Source organism: Amblyomma americanum, chromosome 1, assembly GCF_052857255.1.
Source record: "Amblyomma americanum isolate KBUSLIRL-KWMA chromosome 1, ASM5285725v1, whole genome shotgun sequence".
In the NCBI taxonomy this organism is placed as follows: Eukaryota; Metazoa; Arthropoda; class Arachnida; order Ixodida; family Ixodidae; genus Amblyomma; species Amblyomma americanum.
The window spans coordinates 401,421,567-401,443,001 of record NC_135497.1 but is presented as its reverse complement, the minus strand read 5'-3'; the positions used below and the strand labels follow the sequence as shown (position 1 = coordinate 401,443,001).

General features: G+C 45.4%; 1 protein-coding gene, 1 long non-coding RNA gene and 1 pseudogene across 2 annotated transcripts; 2 read left to right on the top strand and 1 right to left on the bottom strand.

The window, feature by feature from the left end:
• Nucleotides 1–1,655: 1,655 nt before the first annotated feature.
• On the top strand, nucleotides 1,656–5,837 carry LOC144102384 (uncharacterized). The gene is made up of 3 exons (XR_013308203.1): nucleotides 1,656–1,736; nucleotides 3,679–3,774; nucleotides 5,674–5,837. It is a non-coding gene; the product is annotated as an uncharacterized LOC144102384 (long non-coding RNA).
• A 3,895-nt stretch (nucleotides 5,838–9,732) lies between these two features.
• LOC144123848 (Na(+)/citrate cotransporter-like) lies at nucleotides 9,733–21,279 on the top strand. The gene is made up of 3 exons (XM_077656581.1): nucleotides 9,733–9,900; nucleotides 10,437–10,574; nucleotides 21,097–21,279. Exons 1-3 carry the CDS (start codon nucleotides 9,733–9,735, stop codon nucleotides 21,277–21,279), a joined length of 489 nt encoding a protein of 162 aa, XP_077512707.1.
• Nucleotides 12,460–13,337, bottom strand: LOC144102371 (endoplasmic reticulum resident protein 29 pseudogene; annotated as a pseudogene).
• Nucleotides 21,280–21,435: the final 156 nt, after the last annotated feature.

Here is a 21,435-nt window from a genome sequence, read left to right as displayed (position 1 = left end):
CGTTAAGTATTGTGGGGTTGCAATGGAGAGATATATACTTTCTCTCTGCTTAGCCGCTTACCGCCCGGACCCCACCCCGTGGACGCGTACGCTACCGGACTCACGCCGTGCCTTGCTCTGTGGGAACAAAGGAACGACACATTGACTGACAAAAGCAGGCAAATATTGCTGGAACAGCAATAACGCAAGCAACCAACAAAATACGCTAATGAATCAAGGTCATCCGACTCACCAGTAAGGCTACGAGCGAATGTTCGCCGACGCTAGGGCAAGGGTACTCCTAAGGCCGGACGGGACGAGATACGGGAGCCAGTCTTCCCGCCGCTTCCTCGCCCCGCTGGCGAAGAGCGGAACCGCGTGCGAAACGTCCGCTCGCGCCGACGATCCCAGCCGAAAAACCAAAACATCTCTCCCGCGCGCGAGCTGCAAGCCGTCTCTCGCACTGCGGCGATGGCGCCCTCCCTTGGCAGCTAAGATAACTAACCAGGGAATGTGCCCCTTCTCGAGGCGAGGCTGCTGCAGGCGGTGCATCGCGGGAAAGCAAACGCAGGGGACCCAAGGGCAGGTCCCCACAGTATCAAGGGGCTTTAGCGTGATGGAGGAGGGCGCGCGCATCGAAGTAGGCACCCTAGCGTTGGAACATCTCCTCCGTCCTTCTCTCGGCTCCTCCCGGGCGCCGATGGTTGCGGCACCTAGGCTAGCAGACGCTCCCAACCGTCCCAATGCTCGCCCTTTGCCACGCAGTAGAGTGCGCGTGCGTTTTCTGCCTTGGCGGCGGTCGAAATGGAATCATGGTATGGAAGATTTAAAAAAAAAATAGTTACTCAAATAACTGCCGCGAGCAACGTTGCACTGCATATCGATTTTTTTTACTGGGATCGCTTTGATTCAGGTGCACACGGCGGAAGTGGCGCGCGCGGCCGAGCTCGCAGCCCATCCCCTGAGTGTTGTTTCCCAACGCTGGCGCTTTGGCGCGCAGTGGATGGCTCGGAGTGGATCGTGCGCCCGAATCAATTGTTTGTGGCATGTTCTGTCTTGGATTCAGCCGCAGTGAGATCTTAGCATGGGAGATAAAAATTATAGTAACCCAAACAACTGGCCCGGCCCATGTTGTTCTGCTTTATCGGAAGTTACTTTACCGCGATCGCTTCGACTGCGGTGCACACGGCGGAAGTGGCATGCGCGATCGAGCTCGGGGCGCAGTAGTGAACATTCTCGGAGTGTTGTTTTTCGACCGGTGTCTTCTGCCCAATCTTGTTCAAAATTTAACTCCGCCGAGAGGAAGTGGACTGACGTATGTCTAGACTTGCGGCCTACGCTGTGTTTTAACGGTTGGCAGTGTAATACTGGCGTATGGTTATGTTTTTTTGCAGTATTTGAAGTCAGCAGATGGATATGGCTAGTCCAGTTCGGGTGCTTTCTGAAAGCATCGAGCCTCCTATTTGTCTGCGGGAGTTTTTTTTCTTCTCTAATTCGGGGGAACTATACACAGGAAAACTAAGTAGCAAGGCCTCATGCAGCGATAAACTTGGAGCAAGCTAAATGCGCAGCTACTTTATACACCTTAGCTATTGTTGCATTTTAAATGCAAACGTATGTTTTCTAATATTGCCTAGAACATCAGTTCTGATCAGCTTACTAATGGAACTTTGCAGCGACGCGCCCGACAACCCGGAGGCCCACGTCGCCATTCAGCTGCTGATCCAGAAGATCCATGAAGACATTGGACTGTTTGGGTACCCACGGAGACTGTCACGCACTTTCGCTGAGCAAAAACAGATGTTTCTGTTATGCAAGTTATTCCATGCACGTAACATGAATCAAAGGCTCTTTGAAAAATTGGTGCACGCTGCGACAAACTGGAGCAGTATTTATGGATATCGTGTCCTACTGTAGCTATAGGAGTGCTGTTAGCTTAAATGAAAATAAATTACTCGGAAAGAGAGAATAGCTGACTGAAACCTTGGAGATGCGTGAAAATTTTAAGCAGAAACCTCAAATGCATTTACAGCAGCTTTAAAGTAGTGTTATTTTTTCACTGTCGTGGTAAGGCGTACAAAATTGGGTATGTCGGCGACATGAGGACGTGTTTGTAATATCCTGCGCCTGGCTTTTTTGTCGCTGTTGCGGAGACACGTGCAGCCCTAGAGAGGGTGCGAGAGGCCAGCCTGGTCTTCGCGCGCGCTGCGTTCAAAGCGAAGAAAAACCGCTCAGAATAGAGCAATATAGACAAAGGGTGTGTCCAGTTTTGTAGACTTTTTTTACGTTTTACAACTTTCAGTTCAACAGTTATCGCTGGTTCTCAGCGGTTTGAAAGTTCATTGAAGGGCCTCCGAAACGTTTAGCACCGAGGCTAAGAAAAAGAAAAACTGATAGAGGCTATTCATCCTCCGCATCCTGCCATGCAGATTTTAGATTTGGCTTATGTAGCATCCGACATACCGGCGATCAAAAGCGGCACCACATTACGCGCACAAATACGTCGCACTGGTCGGCTGTTTACATTTGTTTTTGGCTGGTCGCTCCCCCGCCATACCCCACCACGGCACGACGCGCCGTCGTCTGCAGCGCCGGCCTGTCCTCCACCTCCTTCGTCTACGAAAGAGTTTTGGCAGCCTCTCACGACTGACGTCACGCGGGCCATGCGACGTCGCGTATTAGGGTTCACGCGAGTGACCGACACCAGACGTCGCCATGAAGCACGGGAATGGGAATAAATATTAAACATATTTGTAAATTATTGGCTCGCTTTTGAGGACTTGTACGTGGCATGAACGCTCATTGGCTTTTACTGCGCACAATTTCACGCACTTTAGCCACCTTCATAATCAATTCGTACTCTTTAATTGTAACTAATTAATTAGGTCAACACGAAAAAAAATATACTGCTTCTTGCTTTCGGAGACCGGCAGAACTAATACTTAAAGTTCATTCCAGATGCAGTTACCATATTTTTAACGTTGGGAGTATGTGGCACCGTTCCAAAGAAGCACTGTAGGCTTTGAGAGTCGCCGTAGCTCGGCCACTTTCTTCAGTCTTAATTGACAACGCACAGCACATGAATGCTTTTGGAGTTTGCCCCCACCGAAATGCTACCCCTCCTGCAGAGATTCAATCTCCCAACATCGTTCTTTGTAGCAGAACACAAGAATGCCTTAGTCATAGCGGCGGGTAGCATATTTATCAATACACTTGGTTCATTCTGCCTTGAAGGGCTCCCTAAAATAAGCATAGTGGGGTCGATGTGCATTCCGCTGGGGTGAAGACTCCAACCCCCCCACCCCCTACCTAATATATTGGCTCTTTGTGATAGGCCAGTTTTTCCCATGGAACGGTAATTCTCACCAGCATCGAGACGGCATCGTGCAACGCGTTTAGGACGCCTGCTCAACCTATGTCAACTTTATCGCCGAGCGTTGCTGTTCGGTTTTCTACTTTGATATGCCATTATTTCTTTTAGCATGATCCGTAGCCTTGGAAAGTTTTACGCACGAAAGGTTGGTTTGGGAAGGTAGTCCTATGGCTGCTTTGGCCAGCTAGTGCACTCGAGCCTACAAAGAACTGAACGCGCACTCAAGCAGTTGTTCCAGTCCAGCTGCCGCAGCTCTCGTTATTAGCATCAGTCGAGTCCAAGCTTTCATAACCAAGGTAGACCGCCTATTTCACCGTACGTCGCAGGTACCCTGAACTCGTACCGACGACGCTGCTGCTGACGTGGATCACGGCGAACTACATAACCGTGCTTGACTGGAGGGGACCCTACAACTATGTCGAGTGAGTGCGAATGTGGGGAAGTCGAAAGAGAAAAAATAGAACGACGCTCTTTTCAATAGACGCCTTTGGTAAGGTTAGAAGAGAAATTCTTGCGGCAACATTGCATAGACCGCCATAGCCAAACGACATGATTTCTTTCACTCTCGAGGCTTCACTATGCACTTAACAGCGTCGTTCACTCACAGTGACTTGAGCCTATTTCGCGATACCACCGCTCCCTTTTCTCACTGCCGAGGGATCCCGGTTGCAAATCAATTTTCTTGTATGCATCCACTTTTCCCCAGCGTTCGGGATACTCTTCGCCCATGTCTACATACCAATCTTGAAAGACGGTTACGTTTCCCGTCAACCTTTAACCGGATAGCGTTAGAGCGGACATTCAGAGGAAACGTGCGCGTTGTAGCACTAATTCAGGATTGGTTGGCAGAGGTCGGGAATCACTCCACAATCAACCATTGAGAGGGAGACGCCGCTTACAGATGTCAAGGCGGATGGGGGATTGGCCCTGTGCCACAGCTGCGTAACAGTCGGAGCATGAGGGAAGTTTCCACTGCTCGTTTTTGCACGTCGAGTCGCGTGACGTGGCCCTGGAGGTAGAGGAGTGGCGAAGGGACGTTTTTCAGTCGTGTAAGCAGCCGGTTTCTGTGAAAAGAAAGGCTCCGAGACGGATGCGTGCGTAGCGTAGTGGAGGTGCGACGGAGGGCTAAGCGACTTCCAACGCTATCGTGTTCGGATTCCTAACGGTTGCAAATTTTTCTGCAGGGCCACTGACAACCGTCTTAGACGTCTGGCAGCTTCAGTTTATTTACTGTCGGCGTCGCATGTCGAAGAGACTTTGGTGTATAAACTACGGACACGTGACTAACTCGATACCATTCTGTATCGATTGCGCATACTGCATGCTTCGCTGTCCTTTTAGTCGCGCACTCCGCTTGGCCAAATCAGCCCTCTCTTAACTGGACCTCATAGTATATGTTAGGGCCCTTCGTTTTCGGGTAAAACCCGAAAAATGACCCTACCACACAATGTTGCTTTTCCGGTTCAGAAAGCTGAATACACCGCAACAAAAAATTTGTAGATATCTAATGCTTACTCCAGAGAGGTGCCATCGGTCAACTGGGGATCTAAACCTTTTGTAACGCTTATCTTCATGAGGTGGTTGAATTTGAGGATAAATTCGGAAAGGGGGATATAGAAGCGAGAGGCCAGAACATGGCTACCGACGAGATGCCTTATTGGAGCCACTGTATTAAGCACTACCCACGTTAAAGACACCCTGATCATGGTACCTTGCGCGTTTAAAATGGTTGCTGTGATGTTGAATGCTTACGCATTGTACAAATAAAGTCAGGCTGGTCTTGCTCAGTCGCAGGAGAACTCTGTAGGAGATGAGTAGCGTACGCGAAGAAATATTTGCAGTAGATTGGGAAATAAAATAACAATTAGTAATCAATTTTTTAGTGGAACCGACGATTTGCATGTTCTCTTTAAATGAAAGGATGAGCAAAAAATATAGCAATTTATGTCTAGCAGGAAAACGAATTGTTATTGTAAACTGTCTTTTGCTGAAAAAAAATTACTCGAAAAAACCCTAAGTACGGAATTTTTTTCTGAATAACCAGATTTGTACCGGAATTCGAGCTTGTAGAACACCACCCAATTTTTACCCCCGATTTACAGAAAAAATAAAATCCGAAAAAACAAAGGCCCCTAAGTATATGGAGTCACCCGTCTCTAACCTGCTGGGGTTCAGCTGAATTTGACCATGTAGGCCGAGGCTTCCGTCGGGCGCTTTCCACCCATTCTGCTTTGATGGGGCCGTTTGCAATGCGCTGCTATCCTACGTGCGCATATCTGTGCTCTTACGCTTTTATTGGGCCAATCTCTTCGTCCGCGCAGCTACCGCGAGCACCTGGACTTCGACTTCCTGGTGATCATCCTTGTGTTCTCCATACCCTGGCTGCAATGGTTCGAGGGCAGGCCGATCGACTTCCGTCATGTCTCCCGACGTTTGCCTTGGGGCGCCTTTTTTCTATACCTGAGTAGCCAGCACTTGGGCTTCGTCATCAAGGCTCGTACACAAACCCACCCCTTTCCATGGACACTTATTTCCGTCTCGTCAAAGCGAGTAGCCTGCTGATTTGTACAGCATTAGCGCCGCAACACGCGAACAAAACAGGTAACAGGGCGTTTCCTGAATGGCAGTTTCATGGCCGCAAACGTGCTGCTGAAACCATCGTTCACTCCCTTTACGAGCATTGGACGACACGTGCTATGCAGTGAAGGCAATACACGGATAACACAGTCACGTATTGAGCCAGTGTCAATTTATGTGGCAGCGCGGAATCGTCTGGATGTGATAGTGCTTCAGGTCGTTGTTAGATTATCGGGTCTTCAGTTGTACTGAAACCGGAACACTGCTGCGTCCAAACGTGATGATTATTTTTATTCCAGTTTTCGTCCGCGAACGACCAGCGAGTGTCTGTGTGCTGCTGCCGTTATTTTCTTAAACATCACGCGTCGCATCTGTGAACGGATGCAACGCGATACACTCAACTGTACTTCCTGAACAAAGGACTTTCCCTACCCATGTCTGCTAATCAGAGAGAACCACGGAGGTTGCCAAAACTCGAGAAAATGATGTATAAACGTCGTATAGCAATGACTTCGGCGGAACAAAACTTGCTTTGTGCCGTGTCTCTGAAAATGGTCTCAGTCGATAAGCTCTGCTGACATTGTGTGGTGAAGGCACATATCTGAAATTACGCTCTGGCAGGGCAGTGGAAATGTACAGTGCCGATTTAAAAAAGAAAGGATTATCACAAGCGACCGATCGCCGGAACGGACAAATGCAAATTTTAGTGGTTCTGATCGCACGGTTCTGCGGTTCCAGAAGACGCGGATAACGGGAGTGCCATGTCGTCCCGTTTCTTCAGTCGAAACGGAGTTCAGTAGACAGTCATCGCCTGCAAAGATTTCTCTCTCTTTTTTTTTGCTTCTATGAAAGGTTTGCTTACGATAAAACTAACGAAAGAGTGATGAAAATATCGCGGCCTTCGACGAGTGCAGGGGTTGGAAACTTTGTACACATACCATAATGTTCAGCTAACCCAGACGTCAGCGCCTATTCCCGCCTTAGCGGCCAGAATAAAGCCAACTTCAAGCAGCATTGTATCTATGTAGTGGCAACGGTGACCAGCAGAAAAAAAGGAAAACTGGAGGGGACACTTAAGGGTAGGACGCGATAGTGTTAACGCCCATACGTGTGGAATTGGTAATTCTCGACTTCAAATTCATAGAGTCATTCTCTCTCCTGGCGCAGTGGTTAAGCGATGCACCAGCGCCCTGTGATGGCAGGTGCTGCCACAGGTGGGGCTTGTGCGACCCAGGTTGCTCTTCCTGAGCAACCTCTCGCGACCAATCATTAATTTAACCGCCATCTGCCACGGTGGTCAGTTTGCTCACAACCTGATGACGACACCACAAGGTCACGTGAACTAGGCGGCCCCACTAGATTGCCGGAGCGGTCGGTTGCTCTGGCCGCGAGGCTTCAAACGGTCGCCGACGCCGGACAATTTTTTGCCAGCAGCTTTGTAAACCACCTCAAACAAATTAAACTGAAGGCTAGCTACCAGGCACATATTAGGATTGGCGCTGTGCGACCAATATTTGTAAAGCAATATCTGAAAACGCACTTTTTGATCATTTAAGGAATGTTATCTCGTTAACCTTGAGAAAAAAAGCAAATGACACTCTCAGGACATTTAACGTACGCCTTGCATGTCCAATGAACTAGAAAAACCAGGATACAATTAAAGGTTTTTTCCCACAAATATTTATATTGCTGAAGGTTTTTAAAAAAATCTTAGAATTTTTCTAAGAATTTATTTCTCGCGAAATAAAAATCAGTGCGAAATTATTCTAGTTCAGTGATTACTACACGTATTAAAGAATATCGATGCAAATTTTAGTGGTTCTGATCGCAACAGGTACCTGTGAATGTACCTTTCTCAAGAATCCGCAGCATGGATATTGTTATTGTTTTTAACTTGAAATTGTCACATTTTTCAATATGACTTAATGTGCTTCATGCAAACCTATATACAGTATTTAACATCCAGGCAGGTTTAAAGCTTTTTGTCAAAGCAGAGGTTCTGAAACATAAAAATATCCATTCCCACACCTCGCGAGGTACCATCACTCCTTAAGAAAAAATTTCGGCTAAGATAAAAAATATGAGAACATTTGGTTGGTTTCCCATACTCAGTATAAAAAACAACCGCTTAAGACGAACTGTTTCGTGTGTCCTTCGATTAAGACGAAATTTCACAATGACCGTGACCGACGGTGACTGCGAGGAGCACTGGAGGCAATACAGAAAGAGAGAAAAAAAGGAAGAACGGTTCCTCGCCAGAAAACATACACCGCGAAAGAGCTTACCCGCATTTTACGCTCTACCCCTGCAAGGTAACTTCTTCTAACTTTGCACAATGGTGCGAGAAAGCGTCCTCGCGGGTGCGGGTAAAAAAGGCACAGCCTCATCTTGCCGGCCTATACGCGCCGCAGCAATATTAGGCACATTTAGAATAGAGTGGCACTATCGGTTAGGGGAATAAGAGACTAGCGGGAGGCCAGTGCGCAAGAGCTGGAAAATAACGTCCCTCCCTCCGACTATTGTCCAGCACACTGGTCCCCCGCTATGCCCCTAACCGATAGCGCCACCGTATTCTAAATTGTCTCGTGAGTGCTTTACGTGCCGCTCGTTAAATCTGGCAATTGAAGAGGCGCATAGGCACAGGGGACACCTGCTAGCTGACTTCACGCTCACACATATAGATAGAAGCTTAATTTTAAACTGGCGCGGCATTACAGCACGGGTTTTCACGAAGCAGAGATCCAACATTGCCGCATATCAGCGCCGAGGCCGCGTTGCCTGCGTTGAACGGAAAGACGTGAGGTGCACCTGATTGTATAGCTGATGAAAGCCGCGCTGCAGGAGTAGCTGGATAACACGGAGAGAACGGTGGTCATATGCTTCCACAACCTGTACCACAGGATTAGTCAGCTGCGCACCTTCGGGGCGGTTAAAGCCGTTGGGAAAGCAAAGAGAAAGGGAAAAAACAAACAGTGGTCACTGCTGAAGGGAGAGAAAAAGAGAGAGAGAAAGAAAAAGAAAAAAGAAACTATAGTAGCATACAACTCAAGAACGAAGCGGAAGACCCACTTGCAAGAAGGCCTTTCATCTTATGGCATCGACCAATTTTCATGACGCCGCAGTTTATTCGATCAAAAACGTGGTTAATTCCCTTTCATTTGCCACTCCCTGCTATCTCATGCTGACAGGTCGAAATGGATCAACCGCGACGTCAAGAGAATCAGTCGACACCATTGGCTGGATGGCATTCTTTGAGGAGCATTTGCCACTTCTTTCTCGAATTGTCTCCGACTACAGACCAACGCCGTATTCAAGCAGGATGACATGAGCTTTTTCATACTTTCATTCTTTAGCTTGCCTCATATTCTCTTATCTCATATTCTCTTACCTCATATTTTTTTATTCATATTATCTTATCAGTGCAAGGTAATTTGATTCCTTCTAATGTGATATATATTTCGATACACCTTGGCATGCTCATACATCGTCTTTGGGGGTGCTTCTTATAAAACGAACTTCTGATAAGACCAACGTATTTTCATGGTCCCATCAAGTTAGTCTTAAAATGGGTCTACTGTATAGCTGCTTCCTTTTTCTTAAGATACTTTCTGGACGAGTTTCACTTATAAACTGCGTGAATTGCGACATCTGGCTGCGCATAGCCAACATATAGGATCACGTTGCGTGCAATGCATGTCCTGCAAACGTCGACATGAAGAGACGTGCACTGTACCGCAGCGGTCGACACCATGTTATGCGCATTTAGATCCATACAGAGCTCCCAAGAGTAATCGCGAGGGCACATGCAGGAGTTCGGGCTGGCCGCGTGGATTTCGCGGCGGGTGCTCGCGATACCGGCTCCCAACCTTCCCCTGTCGCAAGTGGCACTGACCGCGTGCTCGGCGCTGCTCACGGAGATTACCGGAGACGTGTCTACCGCCTCGCTGCTCATGCCCATCGTCGTTGATGTGGTACGCATAGTCCGCTATGCACTAGACCCCGTTTCGTATGTGCGCCTTGCGGGACTTCGAAAGCAACACATGCACTCAACTTCCCGACGGCAAAACACACCAATTACTATTTTTTTGCACATCATATTTCGTGCCCAAATTACAGGGCGTGCCGTACGTGTTTGGATCATCCGATGGCCGTTTTATAGTGGGCAGAGGACTTGGGCCGAATGGCTGTTCCAGTGCTTTGGTGTCCTTGTTAAGACTCCCAGGTTTTTCCCCCTCACATGGGGCAAGAAAGTGACATCTGTACTGCAACCCTGCACTGCAATCCTGCAATAGTCCTTAACAAAACTATCCCCGTAAAACAGAGCGCTTGCGTTGTAAAACTTGATGCAAAGTACAGTGATTCACTGGCATGATTCTATGATACACGTCTCGCTGCGCGATTCTGGACACATTCCCGAATATTTCGCACAAGTTGGACCAATAAGAATTCCGCGCGTGTTCTCGCCGTCCCTCCACATAGGGTCATTTGGTTGATGGATGGATCGCAGGCTGTCATCAACCAGTGCCACCCACTGTATTTTGCGATCCCGGTGCTGGTGGGCGCTTCGACGTCGATCATCTTCCCTGTGGGTTCCATGGCGTTGGCGCTTCTCTACAGCATGACCGACCAGGGCGCCAGGGAAATGGTACGGCGGCACGCACTGCGACTATGTCTGCTCATAGAGATTTTTTGAGGCTGTGTACGAAAGTTCACTTTCAAGAAACACGGTCCAAAGCGGCCGTCGCACTGTGAGAATTTCAAGTTGCCTAGGTAACCTGCTGGCACTACTTTTGTTAGCACTGAGTCGCCGTCTGTAATGAAGTCGGTCATGAAGAGATTTATGGCAAACTACTGGAACAGACGGTCCTGCTTCCGCAATGCATTTCTCGACTTTTTCGCGAAAAAATGATGTGAAACCCAACTAGGTTATTCTCTGGAAATTGTCTTGCTCTGGGACAGCGGTCGTCCCTCCCCTCTTTTTAATTCTGCCTCTCAGCTGGAAAGAGAAAACTTTAGGGCCATAATTTCGCATATAATTTTAAATGGGATCGCGTAGGAAAGCTTTAAAACCCTCAGACGGCTTTCGGAGACCTTGCTCCCTTCTGGTGCGGCAATTTTTTTTAAATTTTTTAAAGAATTTACAGGGCGTAGAATTTAAGTGAGAGACAAGGAGACGAGCCGACCGCCTGGCGACCGCACTAAGCGGAGAGAACACCGCCGCGCTGTGCGGAAAAAAATTCATATGAGATAAGGCATTACGGAATAAAACCGTCGGCGCTGAGTAAAGTCCTACACCATCCAGCATCTTCAGATCGGGGAACTTTCGCCCCGATAGGCGCCTTGCGCTTTGACAAAAATACATTTGCGCGTTCGTGTTGAATATTGCATTAAATACCAGCACGATTGGACGGAGGTGAATCCAGACGCGTTTCTGACGTTACTAAAACGATAATACCTGCAGGATTAGTCATGAATCCGGAGAATAAGCTTCAATCGACAGTGTGGACTTTCCTCCAACGAAGATCCGCCAACCGAAACGCAACACTTACAGGTGCTTCAAAGCATTTATTGCGCTCATAAGCGCGGTGGAGGCGCATCTGCCTACATCCGGGATGGTTGTTCCTTTGAATGTCAAACTGATCTCACTTGCATGTGTGATGATTTTGAATCTTTAGCACTCATGCATAAGAACATTGTAAATGTTGAACTATACAGACGACCTCAGGGAATCCTTACAAGCTTTTTAAATTACATTGATTACGTCCTACAGTGTGTAAACGTACACAGAAAGCATATAGTAATATTAGGGGATTTTAACGTCGACTGTCTCTCCAGTAACAATGCCACCATTCAATTATTGGAAGCCATGCTTCCAAATGGCTTCAAAAATCTTCTTGAGGAGCCTACAAGAATATCCTTCGATTCAAAGACGATGATTGACTTTTGTTTTATTAATTTTCCTAAGTTTAATATGTGCTTTGGGGTGCGCGCGTTTAAGATGTTTGTGATCATTTGCCAATATTTTCTATATTTACAACCCAGAGACATGTCGAAACACCAGCTTATACCAAACTACCCATGCACAGAAATTTAGGGTAATAGGTTTGTTCCCTTCATTACTTGAAAATATCCAGTGGACCGATGTTTATGCAGAACCAAATCCTTCTTGTTCTTATGATAAGGTTATTGCCAAGGTACAAGCCAATTATAATGCCGCATTTCCACAGATCCCTATCTCTAAGCATAAAAATGCAAGGAAGCCATGGGTTACAACTGAGCTCTACAAGCGCATAAAATGCAAGAATTGATTGTTTAACCAGTTCCTATGAACAAGAGACATTCAGATATTACAAGAATTCAAGAAGCTTCTAAAATAGATTGAGTATGGACCTAAAGAAGGCGAGATCTACAATTTTACAAAAAGGAGGTTGATTGAACAAAACCAACATGCACTCCCTCAACTGGCAGGGTGTGCAAAAAACAACTAGACTAGCAGCCACGGAGAAAAAGAGACCGGAGGGAAAAGAATTCTCCCCTTTCAGGAGAAAGAATGACGAGTTTCCAAACACTCAAATGTTCATGACTGTCACTGGATGAAAATAGTCCACCCCTTGTGAAGTAATGACATGTAAAATGGTGCAAAAAAAATACCCATGGTGTACGATGTACTACCTTCTCATAACTCATCCTTGACGAAAGAACCGATGATGTTAAGACGACCCTGCAGTTCCTCCTTTTTGGCAGGAGTGATCTTTCCGTTACGGATGTTTTTCACTCGCTCCGTCTCACTGTCAATAAAGCCCTTGCCCCTCTCGAGGACCTTCTGCATCATCTTGATGTAGACATCGGCAGACTTCTTGTCGGCGTCCTTCTCAAGGGACTCCTGAAGTTTCTTGGCCTCTGATAGAATACCTTCCTGCTTGGTCTTGTCTTCTTCCTTCATAAACTTGGCAGCGAGTTCATCAAACTGTGGTAGGCAGTGCTTCAGCTGCAACTTGATGCCTGTGTTTTTCTTGAAGAAGGTCTTGATCTCGTCCGCCTTGAAGTCTCCATTGAAAGTCACCGGCTCGTCCTGACCGGTGATAAACAGCTTCAGCACGGGGAAGTCGTCCTTCTTGACACCGAACCGCTCGGCAAGGTCCGAGGTTTCCATGTCACCGTAATATTGCACACCAACTTCGGCGACCAGGAAATCTGGAGTGTTCTGGGACTCCTCGGCAACCTTCACAAACTCATCGTGCTTCTCTCTGTAAGCGTAGGTGACATCAAACTTGACCAGGGTTACCTTGACCTTGGGGACGATCTTGCCGAATGTAGAAGTCAACAGGGGAACACTGCCCTTTGTGCTTGAGGCATAAGCGGGGCTAGCAAGAGCCACAAGGAAGAGGATAGACTTCAGCCACATACTGAACACACACAGAGATCCGTTAGGCACTAACAGAACCCCTCATGTAAAGCCCTCAAGGGCCCTTGAGGTATCTATAATAAAAAAAAGATCTGAATATTAAAACATAGATTTGATAAGTCTTTGTGTAACCCTCAGAGAGCTTGGTAAACGTTTCGTGAGCTGACAGGAAATAATGCTACAACCATACCGCCTGAATTAGAAATAGATGGCACACACTATTATGGCAAATCGTTAGCAGATGTATTCAACACTCATTCTGTGGAAGCAGGCGCAGGAAACTCTGCACATCCTTCGTGTCTCAGTAATAGTTTAGAAGAGTATGCATGAGCATGCATATTCCTTATTCAATATTTCTTGCTCCTACCTCTCCTGAAGAAGTAAATGCTATACTATGGTTACCAATAGATTAGCAGCTGGCTATGGTGGCACATATCTGAGCCATTGACATACATCTGTAATCACATACTTGAATCCGGTATCTTTTTGAAAAGATGAAAATAGCTAGCGTTGTTTTAATTCATAAGGGAGGTACATATAATGACCTAAATAACTATTAAGACCCATTTCGGTCCTGCGGTTTTTCTCTAAAGTAGCAGAGCGAATCATATACAAGCGTTTAAGTGACTTCCTTCTCTTGAATCATGTAATTTCAGAGCAGCAGTACGGTTTTCAAAAAGCAAAATCGACGGAAAAGGCGCTGTTACAAACAAAAGAAAATTATCAAAAATATTGAAGAGAAAGTTTGTACCGTTGGAATTTTCTTAGACATTCATAATGCGTTTGACTCTATTAAGAATCACATATTAACAAGCTTGACGTTTATGGCTATAGGGGAATAGCCCTGGACCTTTATCTTTAACTACCTCAGCTCAAGATTTCAGTTTTGTGTATTACATATTTCTCAATCTGACATGCAGCTTATTAGATACGGCGTACCACAAAGATCATAAGATAGGTTAAGGACAACGCAGCGAGCCATGGAAAGAAAAATGATAGGTGTAACGTTAAGAGATCGGAAGCGGGCGGAGTGGGTGAGGCAACAAACACGGGTTAATGACATCCTAGTCGAAATCAAGAGAAAGAAATGGGCTTGGGCAGGGCATGTAATGCGAAGGCAAGATAACCGCTGGTCCTTAAGGGTAACGGAGTGGGTTCCAAGAGAAAGTAAGCGTAGCAGGGGGCGGCAGAAGGTTAGGTGGGCGGATGAGATTAAGAAGTTTGCAGGCAAAGGGTGGATGCAGCTGGCAAAGGATAGGGTTAATTGGAGAGACATGGGAGAGGCCTTTGCCCTGCAGTGGGTGTAGTAAGGCTGATGATGATGATGATGATGACCACAAAGATCAATAGTAGGTCCCTTGTTGTTCATACTACCCATAAATGACATTGTTAACATTCTAATGACTCAACAGATTGTGTTATATGCTAACGGCACTATTGCTTTTTTCTCTGGCGCTAACCTTAAACAAATAGCTTCATGTTCAACTTCAAATGATGGCTGCTTTCTACGGCAAAAGCAACAACGTTGCAACTGTTTCAATGGAGGAAAGGAGTCTCATTGCTTGGAGGTGCACTACATATTGTCCACAAAAAGATTTCGGCAAACTGCAAGAACAACTGTCAAGGTTAGGGCTGCACTTGATCATCTTGATGATGACAAAGTAGTCGAATTTTAATGATACAAAGGCAGCTTTGGCCAAAGAGGTACATAGAACAAGGTATTTTTGTTTACATCAGGTGTGTTCAAAGACTCATGTTTCAAGTGGTTCACCCCAGAGGAGTCGAGCATCAGGCCAGGGAAAAGCTTCTACCCAATATATCACCGGTGGCTACCCGGCGGCACCGTGGATCGAGCCACTAGGCCATCGCTTTAGTCGTGTTGATCATTTTGCACCACAATAGTGGGTCCAAGCGCACAGCCATCAGCACTGTTAATTTACTAGAGTTCAATGGGAGAGCTTAAACAAGTAAACAAATCCACCTCGCAGTCCTGACTTAGGCCCAACTCATAGTTTGTCTCCTACAGAAAAGTCGGACGTGCGAAAACTGGTTCCCCAACCTTGAAGAATGCACTGTCAAGGACAAGTCTCCAGGATGCGTGAATGGCAGTCAAAGCCGGTAATTATGTTACCATAGGTGATGATTCGAGATCACAAAGGTGCAGGTGAAGGCTGGATTGAAATGATAGGAACGTTCCCAGAAGTGCCCCTTGTGGGCTTAGATCTTTTCTTCGTGGATCCTGGAGACTTGCCCAAGAAATATAGCTTGCAGCGCTCGATGAAAATGAGACGTTTTAGAGGAATGCAAAGGTACACAGAATGTCATGATGAGTATTGTGGCTCTGAGACAATTATCCGCTTTATTTTTTTTTTGGCCTAGAAATTTTCGTAATGTCTGTATTCGTGCAGGTGCGAGAGAAGTAAACAGTGCACTCTATGGCCTTCTAACCAATTGACGCATTACCCCAGGAGAAATGAAAAGTATGAAGCATGCAGGCCGGTAGTGATGTGGTTTCTTATAAACACGCAGTCTTCCTTGATTTCTGGTAAGACGGGCATGGCTCTGTTCAGATACGTTCACGCTTCTACACCGAACGTTCCCCATTGTACAGGAAAGCTAAGACACCTACGGAGTCTGCCGTCTACGAAGCTCTCACTTGCGTGCACATTAAATGCAGTGACACTCATTATTTTCTTCTAATTATTCAACTAGTCTACATTAACTCTGGAACTTCTTTTTGAGTGCCGGGGCGACTTCAAGTTTGTTTTGCTATTTATTTATTGAAAAATTTTCTTGAAATATTTATTCAATTGTTCTTTTGTTTGTATTGTTTTTAGTTTGCACTGTTTAAAGGTGTATTTTTATTGCATATTTGTTTTGTTTAAACTTAAAATAAAATGTGCCGCTTTGTAAAGATGTACCATCAGTGCCAGATGAAACGCGAACAGGATAACTAAAACGTGAACACAAGAGCACAGGTTCTGTAGAAGGAATACAGGCTGAGTTAATTGAAACTTTCACGCTACTCTTCGCATCATCCCAGTGAAAATTAGGTGCACAAGTCTTCATTTTTCTTCCGCTAAAATCTTCCCCTTTTGCCGTTTCCATTTTCAATTTCATGTATGCGTTTGATTTGATGCTGATTGCACGCACATACATGTGAGGAGCGAGCGAGTTCATTAAGAAGCTTTTGTACAGACTGTTTCATTTCTGCTAATCACACCCATGAACAGGGGTCAGTAAGTCAAAGGAATTGTTCCCAGCCAAAAAAAAACAATTTAACCAATTGGTTTTGTTTATGGAGGATTTAACATCCCAAAAAGACTCTGGCTATGAGGGACGCTGTAGTGGAGGGCTCCGGAAAATTTGACCATCTGGGGTTCTTCAACGTGCACTGACATCGCACGGGCCTCTAGCATTTCTCCTCCATCGAAATGTGTCTGCCGCGGCCGGGATCGAACCCGTGTGTTTCGGGTCAGTAGCCAAGTGCCATAACCCCTGAGCCACCGCGGTGGCAGCTGTCCCAATTGGACAGTCGAAATGGACTCTAACTGGACCATTTGAGTTTCCAACTGGTTCTAACTGAAATTGTTGCACCAATTGGACAGTCCAAATTGAGTGGAAGTTGAACAAAGCAGTAGTATAAGTGGTAATTCATGTTCCCATTGGATGCTCAGTTGCATCAGTCTTTGCCAACTGGTGAGCCCAATTGGTCTCACCAAATGCATCCAATTGGTCTGACCAGCTGCACCCAATATATTCATGTGAACACTGGCATATTTGGGAAACGGCAAAATCAGGTAACAGCAAGAACTATCTGCAGCTTAATCTCATAAATTGTACACATAATTTGTGCTGCCTCTGCAGTCGAAAATGAATTGAATTACTACGCTTAACTGGTATGTGCCACTAGACCTATTATGGGAGTCCCACATATGGGATATATAAGCAGGAGCAAAAGTTAACTTTGTACACTTGGATATCTGTTGGGCTTATGTTCGCGACTGTACTGTTTCTCAAATGTAAAGTATGATTCGTTCGACTTCTGAAAAAAGCGTGTATAGTTGTCATAATTCCAATTCTTTTAAAAACTTGGTATGAGGCAGAACTACCCTCTGCATCCAGTCCGCACAAATCAATTTCTCTTTTGCCCCTTAGTCTCTCTCACATTGTGTACTTTGTGCAGATTAATTTGTTGGCTGTATATTTTGTGAGTTTCCTGTATGCAGTAACTGCTTGCATGGGACCTAACGGGGGCCATTGTCACATTCCAGTTGACTCAATTGTGTACTAATTTAAGATTAGAAATTGCAATTGTTACCAACAGGAAATTTCCCAATTAGTCAATTTTGATGGGTTGCGATGTGATCGCTTTAGGTTACTCCAACAAAAAGCTGTAAGACTGGCTACAGACCCAACTATAGGTCAGCCACACCGTGCTTTACATAAGATAACCTCCGAGAATTGAAGATTTTGTCAGAAGTGTGATATGGGCGCAAACAGTTGGAGACTTGAGAGAGGGGAGGGCTTTTCCCCTCTGCAAAAATGTTGAGGGGAAGGTCGCCCCCCCTTTTTGTTTCGGAGTCCTTGTGTGCTGCACACATAATAATTGTTAGTGGCCACAGTACGGGCTTAGTAGACGGTATGGATAGTCTGCATTCACCACATGAGTGTTAGCAAAGTGGCCGGTTTTACGCGCAACATGATGTTGTGGTGCCAGGAAGTGAAGCATACCATGGCACAGCAGCGAGAGCGAACGAGAAATTCGTTTTCTAAAGACTACGAAGATCATCAAGTGAAACTTTGCAGAAACTAATTCGTTGCGTATACCGGCTTCCATGCCTACCACTTTAAGCACCACCTCTCTCTCCGAGGCAGCCTCAGGCAACTGCCAAGAAATGGACAGTCTTTGTGCATACTCACTGTGTGGCAGCCTGCGTAGCGAAGATGACGCAGCTCAGTGGAGCGGAAATATTTTACCAGCGTTGTGTTTGGTTGTGCACAACAGTCTTGACATTGCAACTGCACCTTGGCATGTGGATCTTCACATATGTTTCCTATCTGCGCATGGGTTGCGCGAGACGCAGTACAGGGCACCGGATAAATTTCGACCATCTGGAGGTCTGCAACGTTAATTGATACTGCTCACTGTACCGGGATTGTGGCATGGTTCATGACTGCACGTTGACACATGCAAACGGTCGGGGGTGGTCAGGCTCTATGGTTTGATCAAGGTTACTGTCATGCTTCCGGAACCTGGTATTCAGAAACGAGCCAGACACTTGCCGCACGCCAATTAAGATCATGAACGGTACCCGAATCGCAATCCACTAATATTTCTTGCCATATTTCACATTTGTTGGTTCTCCTTTTTTTAGTCTCATTGTTAATCTTTTGGCAGAGGCTCAGAAATTCCTGGGGGGCCGTAAACACCAGAGAAACTTCAAACCTGCTTGCCACTTTTTTTAAGGCATGGGATATACTTTATGCACACCCAGCCAATTCTTTAGCAGTACCACAACAGTGTCAAACAAAAGGCTGTGAAGAGTTTAGTGACGAAATGCAGCGGAAAAGCAGGATGAAAACAGCAAGCCCTTCATGCGCACGTGTGCATTCTCAGCCGTTTTACTGTCTCACTTAATCACAAGCCGCTGTACGACCGTTCGTTCCACACTGTTGTGATATGCTGTTAAAGAACTAGCCACGTTTAAAAACTAGCCGGGTGTGCATAAGTCATGATGACCGGACGAGTTGCATGCCTTAAACTCTTATTTTTCAGCTGCTTCTGTAGGTTCTTCTCTGCCACTGACGCTATCACCACGTCCGAGTACCCACTTTAAACTTGCTTCTTGATGCTGCGCTCTCCCTGACACGTACATGATTTCTTAAAGCACTGTTATCAAACTGCTATACAGTCGAGCCCACTTATAACGAACAGTCACTTATTGTGAAGTGGGGTACTAGTGTGAAAATATGCATTTAGGCAATGGAAATTTCTCTCAGATACAAAAAACAACTGTAGCCGCAACTACTATGGGATGCTTCGGAGCGCAAGAAGGTTTGGATGCTTTGGTGGACAAGATTGTGGGCCTTCGCGCAACTCCTCCCGTAGAGAGCATATACAGTAATTCTAGCATGACTGTGCCGTTTTTACGATCTTTTTAAAGAGAATGAGACCAAATTTTGGTTCGTTCTTTCATGGTAATGAATTGCAAGACATTATTAAACATAAATCACCACATGGAAATCAGCTGTGTCCAGCAAATAATTTATAATTGAATTTCCTCCTCCGTGTTCAATTTCACCTGCTGATCAGTCAGACAAAAGTTCAGTTCAGGTCACAGGAGGCATGCCAAGAAAGCAAGCAATAATAAAGCTCCTTTTTTATTTGTCATTCTGACTATTAGGGCAAGCTTGTGTAAGAGTTGCAGTGAACTAAAATGACGTAGAACAATTATGTTGCAGTTTATGCCCCCTTAAATAGTGCTTTAAACTAGTTTGACAACAAATTATGTATCTCATCGCCCCATCATCTTGGTACATGGCATAGTCATATCATCTTATATTACAGTTTTCAGACACAAACTACCAAAAAGAAAGGAATGTTTCTATATAAAAAAATATATTTTAAAATGTGCTGCTGTTTCTCAGTACCAAAGCTGACATTCATTAACCGTTAGGTAAGAAGCTTTTGAATGCCACAAATGAAAATATGGTCGATGAACGGACTACAGTGAGCCTTTATTAAATTTTCAAGTCCCAAACCAAAGGCGACCATGATGCATGCCGTAGTGGAGAGCCTCAGGTTCACAAAATTAGTACACAGGCAATTTTGCATTTAACCTCCTCCAAAGCACATTTGCCTTGGCAGTGCTTTCAACCTATGTAGAAGGCGACAGTTAACTAAGCCAGCATAGTGAGTAAGCATAACAATGCATGCAAGTTTATTGGTACCATGTATATAGTATAAATGCATAGCTGGAAAACACAGCAGTAGGGTAGTAAATAAATGCAGCCTCTAAAATTGTGTTCTAAATTTCTCTTCGGCAGGTTGCAACACACTACAGCAGAACAAAAGTTGCCTACGCAAAACAAACACTTTCCTGAACACTTCGACAAATTTGCAGCAACCCACTGTGTAATTTTCTAGCAAGGCAAGACAAACATATTTAACTAGAGCATCTTATCAGAACATTACACTCACTTTGGCACAAATGTGTAAGCTTAGAGGGCTGCAAGAGCTCAGTGAATGCAAAGGTTTGCCGCCTCTTCTCGAAGGAGACACTAGATGCACTGCAGTGCAATGACTACATCACTCTTATGACTTGACAAACTGCATTCAAAGCTTTTGTAGTGTTTTCCAAGATAACTAGTGGCTCGGACCTTCGTGCACTGTGACCAGCTCCTTCCATGCACTTGCACATCCGAGTTACTCTGGGTTGCAGTGCATGTGCAGAGAGATATTGAACACTAATGACAATGCTTTGTACTTATTTAATAATGAAGACTAACAATGACCTACTGACAAGTGTGCCTAAATCAGGAACTCACCGCATGAGTCATATCAACATTGCACGTTTACAATGCTAGAAAAACGAAATGTTCTCCGTAAGCAAAATTTTGTGGAGCTTCATATTTGAATATTTATTTTAATTTGGGACCTGAAGAGAACAAATCTGTTACTCCTGTCTACTCATATGTGCTAGAAGTGAGTTATAATAATTATTATTTAAAATATAACACTGTGAGGTGCATTTTGCAGATGGCGACTGGACTGCTGACCAAGGTATCCACCATATTTATCGTACTGCTCACAGTCAACACAGTGGGATATTACATCTTCGAATGGAGGGATGCCCCACCATGGCTGGAAGCAGCAGTCACTGGCACCAGCACAAATCAGTCTGTCGGACTAGACAGTACCAATCCAACACAACTCGGCTAGTGTCCCAACATTAATACCTCACAATGCCATGCTCTTTGCAGTCTATGATATGTTTTGCGTATTGCTATATAAATTCATGTATGCCGAAAATGCTCCTCTGTGTTGATCATTTATGTGTGAATAGATAAAGGGTCATAACTGCATGATACAGGTATG